The sequence below is a fragment of the Myodes glareolus genome, chromosome 12 (assembly GCF_982192425.1).
Source record: "Myodes glareolus chromosome 12, mMyoGla1.1, whole genome shotgun sequence".
NCBI classification, from domain to species: Eukaryota; Metazoa; Chordata; class Mammalia; order Rodentia; family Cricetidae; genus Myodes; species Myodes glareolus.
Window position 1 is genome coordinate 31,221,167 of NC_142037.1, and position 22,227 is coordinate 31,243,393.

The 22,227-nt window shown below is 43.4% G+C and overlaps 1 protein-coding gene across 2 annotated transcripts in view; it reads right to left on the bottom strand.

Annotated features, from left to right (window-relative positions):
• Elp3 (elongator acetyltransferase complex subunit 3) overlaps positions 1–21,562 on the bottom strand; it is a 66,357-nt gene extending 44,795 nt beyond the window's left edge. The window contains exons 1-7 of one of the 2 annotated variants that reach the window (XM_048421817.3): positions 21,425–21,562; positions 16,921–17,020; positions 9,933–10,071; positions 7,206–7,276; positions 6,489–6,552; positions 5,224–5,292; positions 2,481–2,635 (exon numbers count right to left, since the gene is read on the bottom strand). In XM_048421817.3, coding sequence (XP_048277774.1) covers positions 2,481–2,635; positions 5,224–5,292; positions 6,489–6,552; positions 7,206–7,276; positions 9,933–10,071; positions 16,921–17,020; positions 21,425–21,443 — 617 coding nt within the window. In that variant the 5' untranslated portion in view covers positions 21,444–21,562. Of the gene's footprint in view, positions 1–2,480; positions 2,636–5,223; positions 5,293–6,488; positions 6,553–7,205; positions 7,277–9,932; positions 10,072–16,920; positions 17,021–21,304 lie in introns of both variants that reach the window. The other variant, XM_048421816.3, reaches the window with a different exon arrangement.
• Between the last annotated feature and the right edge of the window lie 665 nt (positions 21,563–22,227).

Genomic DNA, 22,227 nt, shown 5'->3' on the forward strand with positions numbered 1-22,227 from the left:
TACATTTTAAAAAGAAGTAAAAGAAATAATTTAAAAGTATTTAATGTAAGTAAATAAATCTTCCTAACTTAGGTACATATAGAGCCCTTTTCTCAACACAGGTTTCTTAAGTTGAAGGTGTGTATTTGTGTGCGTGCACGTGTGCACACAAGTGAGGAGGCCAGAGGACATCGGGCTCATTGTCAAATGAGAAGAAAGATTCAATGGTATTGAAGATAACACTGCTGGGGTTTTTAGAAGCGAATGAGCTCGGTTGGGAACCCAGAGTCACTCCTGCCACTATGTCTCTTCTTGGACTAATGGAGGCTAGTCCCAAACATCACACTTTAACTACACTTATCACATCTGACTCTTGAGTACGAAGAGGAGTGAGCTGAGTTACATCATCACTCCTCTACTCTAAAGTTTGCAGACTGAGGGTTTCACTAAGCGTGACTCATATTCACGAATGATCAATGTTTTGGACGGACAGTAAAAATAGATGCCATCTCATCTAGCTACCGAGGTTCCTGTGGGACAAGTCAAATACCCAGAAGTCTAGACTCAGGGACACAGAGTTTACCAGTATTTATCAGTCAAACACAAGCACTTGCTCACCACACATTCTTCCAGAGGGTCAATCTTTTATGAAACCCCTCAAGCTATCCCTAACTTCTACTTAAATTTATGAAACATCATCTTTATTTAAATTTCACAAGCCCAAAGGAAAGTAACAGGGGAAGGAAGGGACTTAACGGAGGTGTAAGCTCATTACAGGGGGTAACCCTACCAAGGTCATCGCTGTTGATCTCTGATAGCACAGAGTGACCACTCAAAGTCCATTCTCATGTGTATTCAGGCTTTAGTTTCAGGTCAAAAAGCTCCCCTCATACCCATTCCTGGCCAGACACTACTTATCACCACACAAAAGCCTATGAGGCAGCACTATTTCACCCACCTTGTAATCAATCAGCCGCGTGACAGTCTCCTTCCTTCCCTTTCACAAGAGAAGCCAAAGTCTGATGGTGCTAGGGGTGTCGGAAAGAGAACCACTCTCTTTTCAACATATGGGTGCATGCGCACACGCAAACACACACACACACACACACACACACACACACACCCCTTTTACGCCTAGCAATTTCTAGCATTACAGCAAACTTCAGGCTCTGAAGGTAGCCTGGGGTTTCTATTCCCACTCTGCTATCAACTACCTGCGTTAAGCCTGGGTAAGCTGCTTTACGTCTCTGGGCTCTGGATTCCTCCAATGTAAAGCAGAAGAAGTCTGAACACCACACTCAAAGGCTTACTGTGAAGTAAATCACAATGGTTCAACATGCGTGGTACACACAACAAATGTAAGCCTCCTATACTCTCAGTGATGATCTTGGCCTGTGACGACCACACAGATAGGCCTGGGTAGACACATACATGAGACTGTACAGTACACACTGTTCTTAACATTGCTTTTTGTCTTAGCACACCCTGGAGATGTAAAACTCTTCTACTAGATGAAGCCATTCCTCCACGAGGCTGTGATTATCACTTGTGACTGAAAATCTCCACTGTGTACCTGCAGCCAAGACTTCCTTTTCTGGACCCTACAGGACATCCCTATATACATCATGGGCATTTCAAAGATAACAAACCAAAAATAAACTTCTTAATTTCCTCCATCAAACCTGAGCTTTCCTATGGCTTTTCCACCTTAGCATATGTCATTTACATCCAACTACTCAAGCCATCCAACGACGGCTTGGCTTTTGATGCCTCTAATCAAGTCTCTTCCCCATCATCACTGCCACCACCCGTGGTGAATCAAGGTGAGAAGGAAGCTTCTCACATCCCCATGGTAACCCTCTAACCTGTCAGTCAGAAGACAGTTCAATGACCTTGCCTGTTAACAAGGATGTGTTGGTTTGAAACAACATACTTCTACATTTCATACAAACTCCAGCTCCTTGAAAGAGTACATAATTTGGCCCACGTTCAGTCTTTTAATGTCACCTGAGGACATTCCCTTGCTCACTGGAGTATAACCCAGTGGCCTGTGGGAAGAGCCCTCCCTTCTCAGCGTCCTCCTTCTACCCTAAGGAAGGTCTCAGACTCGCCGTCCTACAGCAGGACCCTGTCACATCAGGGTCACCCTTTACTCATAAGACACTGATATGAAAGGAAAGCACCACAAGGACACGCAGTTCTGTCTTGTTCACCATGTTGTGCCCAGTGCCTGTAACTGCACAGACATGTGGCAGTTTGAATAAGAATGGCCCCCAAGGGCTCATATATTTGAATGCTTGGTCACCAGGAAGTGGAACTCAGTAGAACATTTAGGAGGTGTGGCTCCATGAAAATAATTCTTTCCCATACACAGACATACACAAAGAAAGAAAGAGTACAAGAAATTCAGAATATAAACACAGAAAGGATCAAATCTTCACAGGCAGCTGCTAGGAGGATGAACAGACAATCATGCAGAGTGAGAAAATAGGGCTTCTTACTTGACTGCCTCATAAACATTGTTTGAAGTGTGGCCTGATAAAGCATCATGCAAATTTCGGATAAAATAATCTCTGTATTCTTCTGGAAGGGCCATGAACGTTCCACCCATCACAATGAACTCCACCTTGTCCACAGAGTGACCAAGTTGCTTTAGCTGCAAGAAACACACATTCATCAGAGCATCACACTAAAGATGCTGCAGGATTTCCAATTTCATCTTATAGTCGCACAAGCTCAGTTTACAATAAAACACATGTTGCTAATTCAGTGCATTTAAAAAACAGTTCCTGCTCAAAAAAGATGGGAGAGAATTAAAACTGAAGCAGAAGCCAGACTTCAATGCTAACAGTTAAATAGGAACTTAACAACAGGAAGAGTTTTAAGATATAACAGAATATAATAAATAATCAATATAATGCAGTATCAAATACTGCAAAAATTTACTGACCATATATTTTATATCTGACTTCACAGTAGAAACACACAGTGGCAGGTGATGCATAACCTGGACTTAGTGCACAGGGAGAAAGATGAGTACTAGTTAGAGTGAGACTTAAGATGCAATCTAAAGATGACTGTGGGCACAGGCCCTCAAGATGCTCCTGGAAAACCAAAGCACTAACTGACTGCCTCAAAATGAAATATCGCATCTCCCCTACTTCAGGGCAGAAGGGCACAACTGTCCACTGGGTCAGCTACAATAAGCCCAGATTTGAAGTTTTAAAATTTCTTGTTGTATGTTAGGTATAAGGAAACTGGATCATGTTGGGACTAATTGAGTCCTGGCCTTCAGCTGCTCTTCCCTGCTAGAGCCTTCTAATTAAAGTCACTAGAAGCTGTGTCTAGCCTAGAGGGTCAGAGGATGGGATTTTCACCTGTTGGTCATTGACTGCTGGGTATTTAAGCCTCCACGGTGCTATTAAAGAAGGGCTTTTGTACCAGTGATTGGAGGTCCGTGTGTTGGTTTGTCTCTGCGTGTGTTTCCTCAACCTCCAGCCCCTTGCCCGAAGCTCGCGAACTGGATTCTAGGGCATAGAGTAAGGGGGGGGGGGGCACTGCGGTGCATAGCAGATCAAAATGTCAAATTATGAACTAGAATATATCACGTAATGACTATCTCCATGGAACCTTTCAAAAATAGTTGTTTCTGCAAGTACCAAATAGCAACTGCTGTTACTGTGTCTGTGCATCTGAGTGAGCGTGTGTGCCTCCCCATCAACACTACACGGCTAACAGAAAACTGTCCTGGTAGCATCTACAAAAGCTCCTGCTAGGACTCCAAGCCAAACTCCACACTCACCTCCAGAGGTGGAGACCCACCCCTCTGTCCCTGTCACTGTTTCCCAGATGACTCTACTACACGTACAGTTAGAAAAGAATTGTTACTCTATGTGATTATCATGTCTAAACCTAAACATTTTAGTAAGTATACCTTTTCATACTCCGTTAAAACATTTTTATTAAGTATATCACTTCATACTCTGTTAAGACAGTTTTCCACCTTGTGATGGCTATTCTTGGTTGTCAACTTGACTACATCTGGAATTTAACGAAAACCCTAATGACTGGGTACACCTGTGAGGGATTTTTTTCTTAAATCATCTGAAGTAGAAAACCCCCTTCTAATCCAGATCTCTGAGGTGGGAAGACCTGTGCCACACCGTCTGCTGGACACCTAAAGGACGCTCTCTTCCTGCCTGCTTACTCTTGCTCTCGCTACCAAGACCATCCCTTCATTAGCTTCAGAGCCCACTTCTTTGGGGTTCCCCATATACTGAAGGTCAGCTGAGACATCCTGCTTCGTAGACTGAACTACTGGATTCTTGGATCTGTTCATAGGCAGCTATTGCTGGATTAGCTGGCCCGCAGCCTGTAAATCATTTTATTCTATAAGTTCTGTTCCATTGATCCTGACTAATATTATCTTAAATGAGTTACATACCATGTTTGAATACAAAAACGAGGTCAAAGTCAGTTCAGAACATGTTTTCCCAAGCCTCATGGGCTCCCCGGGTAGGGTCCTCTTACAGCAAACACCTACACATGCTTGAGTGACCGCAAAGTGATCACTAGAACTGGGTGGTGTTCAACAACAAACAGATACCCAAACCCAGAAGCAACATGTGTACTATACGCTCTATTTTAGACCTTCTATCTATCTCGCCATGTAAATTACTATAACAATTACAGATGGTGCTTACATTTTAACACCTGTCAACTATGTTTAGACTCCTTGAGAAGTTCAACATCACCAACACAGTACTAGCTTTTAACCTGTTATGTTAATGTATAAATTACATGCAATAAAATCCATCCCCTTTAAAAGGCACACCTGGGGAGTTTTGATGGAATATACACTACCATGGTCATGGCACAGAACAAGTCCACAAGACCCAAACAGCTGCCCACCACCCCTTTGCTGTAAACTGCCTGCTCTCACTGAGCAAGACTGTCACACTTCTTCACCTGGCTCTGGAAGCTGACGTTCAACCCCTTGTTGACTATTAAAGAACTTGTACACACTTTCATAAGTGACTTCCTTCAAACTGAAAGAAGTACAAGAATATAAAAGCCTTCAAGGAGACAGGAGTCTCTAAGGAGTGCAAGTCTAACCACACGTGGCACAGAAAGCCTCTCCAGATGAGCGTAAAATTACACTCTTCTCTCCTTCATAATGACTCCAAATCAAGCAATGGCACGGCAACTTTTGAAGCACAAAAACCAACTTAAAAGCTTCTTTACCTGCTCAATCCGATGTCTTGTCTGCAGATAAGGGTCGTATCTAGCACGAATAGCTCGCATGGAAGTTGGCTAAGAAAATAAGGAAAAAAATATCATATTATAGTTATAACAAATTAAAAAAATACTGAAGGAGTGAAGGGTTGTATTAAAATTAAACTACTCAAGGGTTTTGAGCACTAAAGCCATGCCTCATATCCCACCTTCCTTTCTCAGTTTTGGCAAGGTTCAGAACATCAGGCTAGTCCGTACCACACTGTCGAGGGTACCTCAACAGCAGGACATCTTCTTGGGTTTCAGTCACCTTCTGTGGAAATGTGATGACATCCAAAGTGTAGGTGCACACACACCGATGGGCATACATACTCAAGAGAGTCATGTAGTAAAATCTCTTTGCACAAGGCCTTTATTGTTACACAAGGTTTCTAATGGTTCAGCAAATGGTCTTGATGTCACTATCACACTGGAACACTCTACTGTGATGAAGAAGTTTCCTAGCATAAAAGGACGATGAGCTTCTTTTTGAAACAGCAGCAGGTGGAAAGTATTATAGAGACCCAGAGCTGGTCAGAATACAGAAAGTAAGTGATAGCAGAGTGGCCAACTCCAGCTGATACACCGAACGCTCGGGGAGAGGTGGGCAGAAAACCAGGTCGTGTCTTTTACATGTGACAGGGATAAATACACTTACAAGATCCCAACAAATGACTGTCTGTCACACAATGACATCACCAGCTGACATGCCAACATGGATGGGGGGATTTCCTAAGGCCCTACCACTAGATAATGAGCTACAGGCAATCGATGGTGCTGAGAGAGAGAGTCAGTTTTCTCCAGGGACAAGCGCTCTGAGCAGTTATCTAATTCCCAAAGTCTTTGTGGTTAGGAAGGTGAGATAGGAATACTATTAAAAGGTTGAGGTCAATCTGAGTCACAAAGAGAAATGTCTGAAAAAAAAACCCCAACACAACACACATAAATATATATATGTATATGCCTCAAATTCTTCACCATAAAACTGAGATAATCACAGTATCTTGCTTCCAAATACTGCTGAAAGGGTTCGAGGGGCAAAGCACTTGGGACAGTGGTCAGAAATAATAGTAAGAAATGCTCATGTTAGCACTGCTCCTGTGGCTTGGCACACATATGGTCAAATACCTGGCAAAAAGCTTTTTAATCAGGAAAAAAGCCCAAACTTCTAAGAATGTTGGTACTTGTCATGCCACACTCTGGATCATAGCACTTAGTCAGGAGTAAGTCTTTACCTCGTAGCCTGTGTAAGACTGGGTTGAGTACTCAAAATCCGAGTCAGGTCCTCCAGGGCAGTATCTAGACACAACAGAAAGAGGAGGGCAGGTGAAACACTCAGTCAAACAGAAAATTCTGCTATCAAAGCGGCTTTGCCATCACTTCAAACAGTAGCCTCCTCTCGCAGCATTGTTTACCAACAAGCAAACTAGACAGTAAGTGAAGGAACATGGCGACATTCGTGTCCAGAACACTGCAGGCAAAGATCTTTACATGCTTAATGCGGGAGCCCAGCTGTCCAGTCTGGATGATTCTATGCTTTCCTGGGACCCATATTCAGGAAAATTTCCCTCCCATTTAATGTTCCTACTCAAGCCATGCATTTGTACCCATGAATTCTTCCCAATACCTCAACTACAGAAATCTAACAGTTATTTATAAGAATAATATAAAAACTTTGATATTTTTCTGGTCCAAATTCATTTTGAATTTGATGCTGGAATCCAGGGAGCTTGTTGGTCATAGATGTCCGTTATCCCAAGCTCATAACCTATGAGTATTTCAGCACTGCAGCAGTGGCTGCTCCACTTTCAAAGTGCTGAAATACCTTACCAAAGCTACGCGTCTATGCAGCAACATCTTACTATCATCAGCCTGTACTGGCCAGGACATTAATAAATCTACTTACTAGTTTAACTGAAACACACACATCAACTTGTCAAAATCATACTTACACACATATATTTCCTGTAAAATTGATGTGTGGACATCTGTGAGGTTTGCACATCACAGCCACAACTGCAATCTATAAAAGAAAGATTAATTAAAAATCTATCACTGAAAAAATTAACACAATTCTAGAGTGGTTACCTTAAGAGCGAAGGAAAGGAATGTAACTGGAGCTGCACTTTAGGGTCTTCAAGATATGAAGAGGGGAAAGATCGATGCAACCTGAAGAGAAATCTGGGTATCTCTCTCAAAATATGGAAGGTGCTACACCCTAAAGCCGAATTCTTTTATACTGATAATATTTGAATGTTTATATGAATTGCATATATGAGTTTTATAATTGGTTTTACGGTAAATACAGAATAAGGAACTGTTACTATTAATTTGCGGTGCTGGAGACTGCATCCAGAGTCTTTGAGCACTCCTCTTCCACTGAGCTGTAAACCCAGACCTGGAAATTAATTTTTAAGATTTGGGTGAATCTTATTCTCTCTCTAGATATTTTGCTAAAATATCGACAAAGGTCACTACATATATATATAAAAAACCTAATCATTATTATTCAAATTTCACGGACACTTTAGGTTTCAATCTATAGCAGAAAGCAGGAAGTTAGGAACCAGACTGATCCAGAGTCTATGTGTAAAATCTCAGAGTACCTGACGGAGTCGAGGATGGGCGGGGGAAAGAGCCTGCTTGAGAAAAGGCTGGTAGCAAAGATTTTAAGGCTAGGCCGGGCTGTGGTGGCGCACGCCTTTAATCCCAGTGCTCAGGAGGCAGAGGCAGGTGAATCCCTGTGAGTTCTAGGCTAGCCTGGTCTACAAGAGCTAGTTCCAGGACAGCTACACAGGGAAGTCCTGTCTTGGAAAACAACAACAATAAAAAAAAAAAACAAAAACCAAACCAAAACAAAAGATATTAAGGCTATTAAGAAGTAGCTGACCAGATAGAGCCACACTAAAGCTAACATGACCAGGATTTCTTACAGACAGAGAGGAAGCTGTACGTGTAACAGAGAGAAACAGAATGAAGCCCAGGGCTGAAGAAACTGGAGTATTGTTCTCCAATTACAGTTGTTGACAGATCAAGACACCCCGAAACAGATGGAAGCGTGCTTATATAAGCACACACATGTGTGCAGATTACCAAAAAGGCATGACCTGGCTCTAGTTACGCAGAAGCATTAGTTAAAGCAAACCGAAAAACGTGTTAGGAAATGACCAGCCGACAATCTTCACTGTGAAGATAATGAAATCAAGAAAAGACAGAACAGGTATGTTCTGAGGAGCCATGGCAACCAAGTGCAGCAGGGATTCTGAACTGAGAAGTTATTGAAACAGCAGGTGGTGAGAAGACAGCAACGCACACAAGCTAAACTCCTGGGTTTTCATTTTTGTTTTTTAAGTTTTTGTGTGTGTACAAGTACTTGTTAGTAACACATGTGTATCAGATTTGAAAGCACATTGTATGTAAAAATTGTGGGGTTCAACTGTCCACAAATACCAGAATCCAAAAGACCACGTCACTAAAGTAGCCAACACAGGCACTAGAAATATCATGTCCTGATCCAGACAGCATACCAAACACACTGGGTCACATGAGGAACATGGACTTCAACTCTGGAACCCCTTTCCAATGGATCCTAATCCTAACCCTGCCCATTTCCCCTGGCCTCTCACACTCAGCCTTTTTATCCTAGAGCCTCAATCCCAATTCAGTCCATAATGATTTACAGGGATCAGGACAAGAGTGCCCAACACAGCCTTACGTTTCTGAACTGCTATGCAGGCCGCATCTGGACTAACTTTCTAGAAACTTGTCCTGCTCACATCAGGAAATGGTTTCTTGTTATCTGGTTTCTTTGTCAGATGTATGTGACTGTTTACAATCTAATTCTAAACAAGGTCCCTAGTTGTCTCAGATGAACTTAGTAGGAGTTCAAAGGTCAGTGTGGTCTCTACAGTGAGAGTCTCTCAAAAAGAAAATCATCAGTCAAGTGAACTGAGTTTCCCCCATCTGTGGCACTCCCTGCCTGCAGATGCCATGCCCTTCACGCCCCTCCCACCTCTGTGATCTCTTTCCTATTCCTTTTTTGTTCCCAACACCCTGAGCCTGACCCCCTCCCCCATCATACAAGCGTACTCACAGGTCAGGAAAGCACAATGCTTTCTACTGGGGCTCTACTTCTTCCTTTTGCTGTAGAGACTCGTATCTCTGGATACCCACAGCACTCCCTATTGGAGATTAACTCTACAATCATCACATATAAAACGACCCTGCTGGGGCTAGAGAGATGGCTCAGCAGTTCAGAGCCCTTCCAGAGGACTCGGGTTCAAGTCCCAGCACCCACATGACATCCCATGACTGACTGTAATCCCAGCTCCAAGGGATCTGACACCCTCACACATACATGCAGGCAAAACATCAATACACATACAATAAAAATAAATTAAAAAGCGAAACAAAAGAAAACCCTACCCTGCACCATGATATGCCTTTCAGAAGTACCAACTGGAAGCTATCAGCAATAAGAGGGTCAGCAGCACTTGTTACAGTGTTAAGTGACCGAGCCTCAATCTTTAAAGACTACAAAAACTGTACTCCTTTACTGCCCTTTCAGCATTGCTGCACACCCCTTCACTTGAGCACACAGCACGACAGACTTCAGGAGTCTGAGCTCCCCACCCCTGCCTTGCCACCGCCACCGCCAGTTCTCCAGTTCAGACACTCACCCCACTGGCAGTCCTGATGGGTTTGGCCCTTAACTTGGGAATCAAGGCCTTTCGATAGTGAGGAGGGACCGCAGCGATGATATCCACCAGGCGGGGCTGGGACGAAAGGCCATACTTGGAAGCTGTCTTGGTTTTCACTCTGAAACCCAAGCATTTATAGTTATCAAGATCACAGCACTTCAGGCACAGGCTACTCACAGAATGGTGTGCACACATAACATCTGGCACTGCTCACAGAATGGTGTGCACACATAACATCTGGCACTGCTCACAGAATGGTGTGCACACATAACATCTGGCACTGCTCACAGAATGGTGTGCACACATAACATCTGGCACTGCTCACAGAATGGTGTGCACACATAACATCTGGCACTGCTCACAGAATGGTGTGCACACATAACATCTGGCACTGCTCACAGAATGGTGTGCACACATAACATCTGGCACTGCTCACAGAATGGTGTGCACACATAACATCTGGCACTGCTCACAGAATGGTGTGCACACATAACATCTGGCACTGCTCACAGAATGGTGTGCACACATAACATCTGGCACTGCTCACAGAATGGTGTGCACACATAACATCTGGCACTGCTCACAGAATGGTGTGCACACATAACATCTGGCACTGCTCACAGAATGGTGTGCACACATAACATCTGGCACTGCTCACAGAATGGTGTGCACACATAACATCTGGCACTGCTCACAGAATGGTGTGCACACATAACATCTGGCACTGCTCACAGAATGGTGTGCACACATAACATCTGGCACTGCTCACAGAATGGTGTGCACACATAACATCTGGCACTGCTCACAGAATGGTGTGCACACATAACATCTGGCACTGCTCCACCCGTCACCGGGGGCAAGAGCGGCTTAACAACCTATACACACTGAGGAAACAAAGGTCAAAATCTGTTCGTAAGCACCCTGCTTTCCTTTAACCCTAAACACTAGGAAGTAAAGCAGGACTGCGGGCCCAGGATAACGGCACAGTGAAGGTCTCTTTCCAAACCTTCCCACCCTAAAGAACTACTCTGACCTAACTACCTCTTCAGCCTTGCTGCTGACATTTGGGACTGTGTGTAGAAGGCTGTCTAGACATTGCCATGTGTCCCCAGGAAGAAATCACCCCAACCAAGAACTACTTTCTTGGATAAAATTTAATATATAAAAGCAACAACAAATCAAACCAGAATGTAAGTTCTAGACTCTACCTTACCTATTAAAAAACAAAACAAAACAAAAAAAATCCTGTCTCCTCCTACCTATGACCCTATCTATATATAACCCCAAGAGTATCTTTTGCTAAAATAATTACTTTAATTCCTAAACCCCTCTTCCATTTGTCTTGCTATATCCAAGTTAGCTTTGAACTCAAAATTCTCCCTGTGCCCCTGAATGCTGAGATTACAGATGCATGGTGTATCCAGTTTATCCCTTTATTTTCTCTACAATTTGACCAGCTTTGCTTTCCTTTGTGCCCACTAGCCAAATCCTACTGGTCACATTGTCTAATTGACCCACCTAAACAAAATCTGTGGGCTGCTCACAATGTTTTCAGCTAACTGAATAGCTAGCACACACATACATATGTGGTATATCAGATGTAAGTCACAGTCCTTTCACGTGATGTGTTGTGGCTAAGCCTACACACACACACCACAGGCAAGGGCTACTTCCCGAACGTAGGAAGGACTTTAACATGTGCTGGGGAAATTAGGAAAGACAGACCAGAGAAGCGCTCAGGTCTCAGGCAGTAGACACAGGGATGTCACTCTAAGACATTGTAGGACAAGCTTTAGACTAGAACGCTTTCATAGTCACAAGAGGACAAGTATGACTCACTTATTCCTTTAGCAAATGCTTTCTAAGCACAGTGTTCAAAGGAAAAGGTTGGGTACAGCCACCTTAAGAAACGGAGAACTGGTCTACAAGAGGTCACGGATGTGGTGATTACATGACATAGTGGGGAGAACCCTCTCTCTGTGAACATATATAAAGAGCAAATGCAGAAAAGAAAATAAGGAGCAGAGATGAAGGACCACTCAATCGAGGGTGCACCAAAGACCAAGGTGAATGGACATAAATGTGTGGTAGAGATGGCTGGGAGTAGATAAAGGCACCAGACAGGGTGCTCCCAGCAGTGGTGCTTCCAAGCAGACAGGAGAAAATGGGATGCGAGATGATGGTGCAAAGGAACAAATGGGCTTTGGAGGCTCCAAATCGCCACTGTGTCAAGGACTACTCCCCCCTGGGTGACTTAACGCCTCTACTTCTCAGATCACCCATATGTCAGGTGAGAATGACACCTGCATCTAGCCCATACTGCTTAGATTTGTTTTCTTCTTCTTCTTCTTTTTTTTTGGCTTTTCAAGACAGGGTTTCTCTGTAGCTTTGGAGCCTGTCCCGGAACTAGCTCTTGTAGACCAGGCTGGCCTCGAACTCACAAAGATCCGCCTGCCTCTGCACCCCCCCCCCCCCCGGAGTGCTGGGATTAAAGGTGTGCCAGGCCAAGTTTGTTTTTTCAATACGTATATGCGTGCCTGTGTTCATGTGTCACTGCGGCAGCATAGAGGTCAAAGGACAGCTTTTGGGAGTTGGTTTCCTCCATCCCCTACACTTTCACCTACTAGACCATCTTGCAGGCCCCTTGTGTGACTAATTTTATGCCAATTTGACATAGGCTAGAGCTATCTGAGAAGAGGGAACCCCAGTTGAGAAAACACCTCCAATAAGATTGGGCCGTAGGCAATCCTGTAGGGTAGTTTCTTTTTTTCTTTTCTTTTGTTCTTTTTTTCTCTTTTTGGTTTTTTGAGACAAGGTTTCTCGGTAGCTTTGGTGGGGTAGTTTCTTAATTAGTGTTTAAGACGGCTGTACCTAACCTCTTCCACCATGCTTAAACAGCATTTGCTAAAGGAATAAATGAGTCGGAATTGTCCTCTTTTGGCTATGAAAGTATTCTATTCTATAGTTTTTCCTCCAGCTCATTGAAGGTGATGCTGCCTCTAGGCCAATGGGTTCAATAATAAAGCAGGATGAACACACCATGGGGAGCAAGCCAGTAAGCAGCACCTTCGTTGGGCACTGCATCAGTTCCTGCCTCCAGGTTCCTGCTTTAAGTTCCTGTCCTGACTTCCCTCAGTGATGGAGCTTGACCTGAGAGTTGAAAAAAGTGAAAGAAATCCTTTCTTCCAAAGGTTGCGTTTGGTCATGGTATTTCATCATAGCAACAGTAACCCAAACTAAGAAATTAGTAGCAGGAAGTGGGGTATTGCTGTGACAGACCCGACCATGTTGTTTTGGTAGGACTGTGGAAGGACTTGGAACTTTGGCCTTGAAAAGCCACTGAGAAGTTAAGAGCTTGGTAGGTTGTTCTGTAGGAGCTTAGAAGATAAGTACACTGAGAGCAACGCAGAAGATGGAGGCTTGGCTTGCGAAGTTTCAGAGGGAAGCAAAGACTCTACCTGGCCATTTGTGTGACAAATATGTGGTGTCTAATGGAAAACAGCTGCGATTAACAAGAGACCAGAATCACTAAATTAAATCTTTGTTTTGTTGGAACAATGGATGCTGGTTGGCTGGGGCTGAAGAATCAGCTGTGATTAAGAAGAGACCAGCATCACTGAGGTAAAGTCTACTGGAAAGTGTTTCCCCAGAGTTAGCACATGCAAACTGTGTTCAAAGGTGGCCAAGGTTGTACTGTGTGCTGGCAGCCAAACCTGGTCATGTGTATCCCAAGTAGTACAGGTTTTGAAGACATGAAAGAATCATGGAAAGCAATTTAGGCTTGGCACTAAGAGAGGTCATTGGTGAAGGTATACCAGCACAGTAGTAAAAACCCCAGGATTGAAGGAGCCATGAAAAAGCTGAGGCTTGGCATCACGAAGAGAGTCCAGGAAAGGCTACGGTAAAAGTGCAGCCCAGTTGTAGTAGAAGACCTCAACATTTTGGAGATACCAGTACCATGAGATGATCACCAAGAACAGCAGAAGCAGTGGAGTGGAGCCAGCCAGAGCCTAGAAGGCGAACTGTGAATGCTGCAGAGGGCAGAGCTAGAGAAGTGGACCAAATACCCTGGAGGAGCCCAGAGGGTGATGAGTGAATCCCAGACATTGATTATTTACATTATTCAGACTGTGACTGTGCCTTGGTTCTTCCCTCTTGAAATAAAAGGTATTTAACTTAATTTTGATTTCTACAGGAGCCCATAGTTGAAAGACTTGAACTTTTAAAAGGGATTTTAGATTTTTAAGGAGACTGAACTTTTAATCTGCTTGAATTGTAAAGATGGTGGAACTTTAAAGTTATTATGTTTTACAGTGTGATATTAGTATTAACGTACCATCTGAGGGATAAATGAGAAAGAAAAGGTTCTAACTGAAAAGTGTAGGCAATCTCCGTTTACAGAAAAGTGTTGTTCTTATGTGTCAAGCTGACAAGCAAGATGTGACTGCCTCGCTGAAAAAGGTACTGAGCCATGTGGCTAACATGGACAAGAATAACGGGCTAATATAAGTTATAAGAGTTAATAATGGGCCAATCAGTTTATAATTAATGTAGACCTCTGTGTGATTTTTTTTTGGGCTAAACGGCTGTGGGAACTGGTGGGACTGAAAACGTCAGTCAACAGAATGGCGCCCACATGGACATCTGCATCCACAAAAAGCCTGAGAGAGCCTGGGAAGTAATTTTAGAGAGAAAAGAATAGTGTTATGCACAGCTTATTGATAGCAGCATTTTCCTGGGTGGGCTCTGCTTGCATGAGGCAAGCACTCTCATTTAAGAGAGACTTCCTGATTCAGTTTTAGCTGCAAAACCTTGCAGCTCTTTTAAAAGGTCCTGCCACAAAACACTTGAATGGTGTTGATGAAAAGCTGACTGCAAGCTTTTTGGTGGTGGCAGGGACCTTGAAATGCCGTAAAGTTGTGGCAATAAACATAGCTCCCGCTGGTACCTCCACCATGAGGCTGAAATCTCCTAAAGCTAAGGAATGGGCTGGATCCAGCCATCAAAGCCATGGCTTTAATCCTAGCCATATCATTTAGCAAATTAAAGACTTATGTAGTCAGAAAAAAAGAGATACTGTAAGATAGTTTCAGAAGAAAAAGCTTCTAAACAGTTTACAGTGTGTTTAAAAATAAATGTAGGATTGGGAGAGAAAAGAAAAAAGGTTAAAGTCCTTAAAATAAAAAAGAAAGAGTAGCTGGGTGTGGTGGCACACACCTTTAATCCCAACACTTGGGAGGCAGAGGCAGAACAGATCTCTTTGAGTTCAAGGACAACCTGGTTTACAGAGTGGGTTCCAGGACAAAGATACACAGCAAAACCCTATCTCAAAAAGCCAAAAATTAAAAATAAAATAGAATTGTAGGTATCTTGTGAATGCCTTGACTTCAAAATTGAAGTCAAAAGATATGTTACTTTGGAGAAGAGGTTTTGCTTTTGTTTCCACAAGAAATGAGAGGCTGTGGATTTATTTCAGGTTAAGAAAAATAAGGTTTGATCAAGGATGACCCCCTGAGAAATCTTCGATAGGAGCAGATGGCCCAGATGTCTGAGTTCAACACCCAAGACTGCTGGTTGAGATGATCAAGCCTCACAGGATACTCCAGTCAGGACTTGATCATAATTCTAAATTTTCTTTGGGTCCCCATAAGATTATCAGTGCTCCCAACCAGGAGGAAGTAGACTGGAAAACTAAGCCCACATTCCCCAAAAAAGGACTATGGATATTTTCCTTTGTTTAGAATGTTGGTTACAAGTTGTTATGAATAATGGTCCAGAGAAAAGCTAAACAAAGGATATTAGATTCAGAGTTCTTGTTCTTTAAAAAAAAGGGGGGGGTAGATTGCTGTGGGACAATGGTTTTACCCTGTAAACATGTTTCTTGTAGTTGTTTAATAAAATGCTGATTGGCCGGTAGCCAGGAGGAAGTATAGGTGGGGTGACCATGCAGGAAGTAGAGGTGGGACAATGAGAACAGAAGAATTCTGGGACAAGGATTCTGCAGTCTGCAGTTGTGATCCAGACACAGAGCAAACAAGATGTGACTGCCTTGCTGAAAAAGGTACTGGGCCACGTGGCCATGGACAAGAATAATGAGCTAATATAAGTTATACGAGTTAATAAGAAGCTTGAGCTAATGGGCCAATCAGTTTATAATAAAAGAGAGAGAGAAAGAGAGAGAAAGAGAGAGAGAGAGAGAGAGAGAGAGAGAGAGAGAGAGAGAGAGAGAGAGAGAAAACGCTTCTATAAGTTTGAGCTATAGGCAAGCCTGTCAGGCATTTCCTGATAGGGGAGAGTCCAGCCTATTGTGGGTGGTACCACCCCTGGGCTGATGGCCTGGGTTCTATAAGAAAGGCAGAGCAAGCCATGGGGAGCAAACCAGTAAACAGCCCTCCACTATGACCTCTACATCAGTTACTGCCTCCAGGTTCCCTGTTTGAGTTTCTGCCCTGATTTCTCTCAGTGGCAGATGGTACCTAGAAGTGTAAGACAAATAAACCCTTTCCTCCCCAAGCTGCTTTGATAATGGTGTTTCATCACAGCAATAGTAACTCAAACTAAGACACCCCTCATCAAGTTCCTGAGAGGATTAATTCAGCCATTACCTGCAGTGCCCTTGTACCAGTGCCTGAGATACTGGGAGTACCCAACAAAGATGGAGGCAATCAGATTAGGAGGCTCAGACACAGCTTATTCATTGTGAAGGACATGATAGAACAAGGCAGAAACCTGAGATTCTTAATGACTACATAGAAAACAGGTAGCACAGGATCAGTTAACAGAACAACTCTCCTGCTCGGCATAGCGGGGCATGCTGGTAATTTCAGGACTTGGAAGGTAAAGGCAAGAGGAATGGCTTGAGTTTGAGGAGATCTTGGGCTTCAAAGTGAGGCCATGTATCAGACAGTTAAACAGACAGTTACTTAAGAACAAAACTGCAAGATTGCCCACTTATAGCTGCACTTACTTATTGAGATCGATGTCTCTCCCGAGTTCGTGGGCCTCAATCAGCTGCTTGATAACATCTCCTATAGTCAACAGCATCAGCTCAGCAGGGCTGAGATCTCCTGTAAAGATTTTAACAGCAGCAAAAGTCTCATCAACATTTTTTACATTTATTTATCTATTCATATGTGTGTACATATGTAACACATGCATACACATGAGCATGCGCATGCAATTTTAAGTATGGATGACAGGAGCTGGGTTTTTCCTTCCACTGCATGAGTTCTTGGCTTATCAGGCTTGGTAGAAAGTGCCCTTACCACAGAGCCATCTTGCCAGCCCTCAGTAAAGATTTAACAATCTTACTTAGTAATTTTCCTTCCAAAATCATCTCAAGATCAGCTCAGGGGCATCTAATTCTAAAATAATCTCAAACATGCCAAACATATAGCTCAAGAGGAGGAGACACTAAATCTGTATTGTTCACAATCCGAACATCTTTTATATTTTCAATTAATGCCCCTTTCAAAAACAAACAAACCAAAAACAAAACAAAATAACAATAACATCAAAAAAAAAAACAACAACAAACCAACATTATCTGTATGTAGGAAAAGCTCCCTTTAGAAGTCCAGGACTGAGAGGATACTGCAGACAGATATAGGAAAGAGGAAAGACGACTGCAGGAACAATTATGAACAGAAAGAACCTACTAGTGCAGGAAGGGGCCAAAGTAACTAAATGCCCGTCCTTCACTGCAGGGTGGCAATGATGAACACCGTAAGCACACAGAGAACACTGGGATGCACTAACTCAATCTCAGACAGAGTGAGGGAAACAGAGCAGGAACTTGCCTGTCCCAGAATGCACTAACTCAATCTGGGAACAGACTCAGGAGACAGGACACTACCTGCCCATTCCACAAAGATGTACCAAAGGGCCTTTGGCTGTCTTCTCATTATACAGTTCAGGCTGACTTGAATTTGTTATTGGTTCGAGCAGGTCTTGAACCTATGATTTTTCTGCTTCAGTGCTGAGATTATACTGCATGGACTACCTTGTCTGGCCTATCGAAGGATCTAGCCGCATTTCCAAGACACCATCTGCAGACTTTCATGACCCTGTCTCGGCAGCCCCCCTTTTATCCACAGAAGCAGGAGATGCTGCTGCTTGTCCTATCACCTTACAGCCAAGCCAGGATAATCTCAGCTCTTTTTCCTAAGGGTCAGTGGAGCCTATCTTTTACCAGCTGACAAGAATGGTGTGATGTCTTAGCTTGGGTAATGGCAACGAACATGCCTTCTGCTTGCTGGTGTAACAAAACATAGAAGTCATCATAGAAGTGTGGCTAAAGAGGCCATGGAAGTTACTGAGACCTTTCATCCAGTCCCATCTGAAACTCACTATCACACTGGAAAGCTGGTACTGCTATCCCATTTTATAGATGTTAAAAAAATGGATCGAACAGATAAGTAAATCGAGAGTTAAATCTCAGGTCCTTGTCTTTTCACCATAGTGTACACTGTGTACCGCACTGACTTAATGAGGCAAAGCTAACACAGACAAAACAAGAGAAAAGTCCACGTGCAGCCAAAGAGTAAATGCTTCCCCAGGGCTTCTCAGTTTTACAAAGGTGCCCCAGAGGCCATGTACCAGAGGTGGACCTGGAGTATGGGGTGAGCACAGATGACATAGCATCCTGTCAGCTTGCACAGTCACATTCTCATACCTCCATCTGACATCACTGAGAGGCCAGGAAGCTGTGTAGTGCAAAGTTTTACTCTTTTGGCTTTCTGTGGGGCCTACCACTCAGCTCCCAAATAATTCACACATGGAGGCTTATTCTTAGTTATGATGGGGTGGCCTTAGCTTGGCTTGTTTCTTGTCAGCTTTTCTTAATTAAATTATCCCATCTACCTTTTGCCTCCTTTTCTTTCTTCTGTATATCTTCCTTTCACTCTTACTCCGTAGCTAAGTAACTGACCCATGAAGCCCTCCTCCCCTTGTTCTCTCTTTACTTCTCCTCCCCTCGTTTCTTTTTCTATTTATGCTCTCTGTCTGGCAGCCCCGCCTATCCTTACTCATGCCTCACTATTGGCCGTTCAGCTCTTTATTAGACCATCAGGTGTTTTAGAGAGGCAAAGAATCACAGTTTCACAGAGTTAAACAAATGCAACATAAACAAAAGCAATACACCTTAAAATAATATTCCCCAACAAGGCTGGGCTGGTAAAGCAAAGATGTGTAAAGCTTCCGGGAAACAAAGAATGGAACAGCAGCGCCAGACATTAGAACTACCTATTCTGGTGAAAGGAGATCTATCTAACTTGAACACAGGCTGCCTGAACAGGGTTCAATAAACACACAGAACACTGGCTACTATGCAAAGGCATAAAAGGTGTTAACAGAAGAGAATTATACATTCTCAACGCTCTAACTTAAGAAATGAAAGTAGTTTTCAAAGAAAGTGAGGTTATCAATATAAACAATAAGTCAAAAGGGGGGAAAAGATACAATCAATTTGGATTCTAAACAAAAGGCTTTTGAACAGTACATTAAAAATCCACATATGTGAAGTCCTGAGTTCGAATCCCAGCATCCATGTTAAAAGCTAGGCATAGCGACATTAATACCTATATTTTCACCATATAATGAAAGAGAGAACCAGAAAGGACATGACACGGGACTATGGCAGGATTACTGACGCTTGCTGGTTGCCAGCCTAACTCCAAATTTAGTGACAGCTCTTGTCTCAAGGAGGTAAGGTGGAGTGAGACAGAACAGAACCTAAGAACTCCTCCTCTGGCCTGTGCTCCCACATACATATAAGCAAACACCACACTTCTATACACATACAAAACAACAACAACAAAATAAAACCTACAAGACGCAAAGAAAACCTTTAACCTGATCCGATGGACAAATCTCAGAAGACAAATGCAAGAGTCGACAAAAATAAATGTACACGAAAGCAAAAATGGTAGAGGGAATGACAGTAAGTAAACAAATTTAAGAGGTGATTTCAAAATAAGAACTAAAATTAGGAAACAACCTTCCTCAAGACCCAGCAATACCACCTTTGGGTATATACCCAAAGGATGCTCAATCGTACAAGGACATGTGCTCAATCAACTATGTTCATAGCAGCATTGTTTGTCATAGCCAGAACCTGGAAACAACCTAAAACCCCTCCACCGAAGAATGGATAAGGAAAATGTGGTACATTTACACAATGAAATACTATACAGCAGAAAAAAACCAATGATATCTTGAATTTGCGGGCAAATGGATGGATCTAGAAATCATATTAAGTGAGGTAACCCAGACCCAGAAAGACAAATATCATATGTACTCACTCATAAATGACTTTTAGACATAAAGCAAAGAAAACCAGCCTACAATTCACAATCCCAGAGAACCTAGACAAAACTGAGGACCCTAAGAGAGACATGCATGGATCTAATCTACATGGGAAGTAGAAAAAGACAAGATCTCCTGAGTAAATTGGGAGCATGGGGACCATGGGAAAGGGCAGAAGGGGAGAAAGGAAGGGGAGCAGAGAAAAATATATAGCTCAATAAAAACAATTTTAAAAAAACCCCACAAGAACAAAATAAAAACTAAGGTGTTGGTGACTGTTAAAGCCAAAAGAATAAAGCTGTGTGGCCTGATCATCTAAGAAGAAACAAGTTACAACGCGGCAAGATCAAAGCAATCTAGTGCATGCTGTGTTTGGTGTGACAAGAATACAGGCCATGCTGTTTGGAAGGGGAATTCCAGTTAATGCCAAGAAGCAGTGACCAACAACACACTTAGTTTTCATTTGATGCCGAGGGGTCAAGGGCACACCATGACCAGTCGGCTCCACACACTAAATTTAGACGACACAACTTCAAAATGGCTGGGTAAAGGCTCAGTAACCAGCTATTGTTCTGACAGCCGACAAGCATTATCAGAACAACCGCTCAAGATGGTCTGCAGAGATAGGAGTGGAATCTATTACAAATACTAAAAAAATGTTTTTTTTTCTGTTTTTTGTTTTGTTTTGGCTTTTAAATGCTCTCATTCTGTTGAAAAATCTGCACAGCACTGCTCCAGGCAGTTCACGTAAAGCTGTTGCGCAAACTGTGCGTGGATAATTCCTACTTTAAGGAAGGGCCGACGCCTTTCCTACTTTAAGATTTAAAACCAAACCAAACAACCAAATAAACACGTCCAATCAGTCGCCACAAATGAAACTGCGACGCCTTAAATCCACTCCCCACCTTAACGCCTCTGAGACCTATCTTGGAATAACGGTACTATCCACCCAGCTACACAAAAGACACCAAGCAGCCCCTTCCAAAGAGGAAGAGAGGAGAGGCTGTTGGACACAAAGCACACAGATAAAAGATAGGCCAGCCGACCCCATGGCGCGGGGGTCCTCAGGGAGGAGAAGTCCTTGGACGAGTGGGGTTCATCCCCGTCTTGCGGGTCATCCATTTCCGCCTCCCTTTCCCCCTCGTCCCGCTTTTTCTTTTTTGCACCTTTCCTCTTCTGTTTCATCAGTGCGCGTAGTAGGGGGAGGCCACCACGTTACCGTAGCTCGGACTGCGGAGAAGCCGAGCAGCCGTAAAGCAGCCCGGGACTGTCGTGAAAGCATAGCGATTGTACCAGAAAGCTCTTCCCAGAAGGCGGCGCGCGGAGCCCCGCCCTGCCTGGGTGGCGGCTCGCTGCTCACGCTGCCTGGGAGGGGCGGTGCGTTCTGATTCTGTGGGAGGATGGAGAATTCTTGGGTACCAGCAAGCTAGGCCTGGCTAGTATCGACGGGGCAGTTTATTTAAAGCAGCTGCTCTGAGAAGCTGGGACGAGTGTGCGGTGTAACCTGAGTTCTTAAAGCAAAAGCCTGGGCTCTGACAATTTCCACAAGTGATACTGGGACACGTGTCACTAGTATAGACAACCATGTTGAGAAGAGGAACAGATAAAGGAGATCAATGGTTCTCCCACACACACACACTTCACCCTTCCCACATCCACACCCAGGCCTGTCTTTTTGGGTTGTTGACATAAGCGTTAGTTTTTAAAGGGTATAGAAGAAATGAGGGCAGGAACCACGAGGTATGCTTTGTTTAAACAATCCTGGATAAGGTGTGCTCTGGTTGATCATTGTCTCAGTTCTGGTTTGCAAGGTGGTCAAAGTCTTTATTGCGGACATCCCTCCAGGAGATCCATCTGGATCCTACAAGATAATCACTTACTGCTCCAGGGTGCAGCCCTGACAGCACTGCTAATGGCCCTTATATGGTCAGGAGTCTGCCCTTTGAGGCTTTGTTTTCTCTGGAGTCAA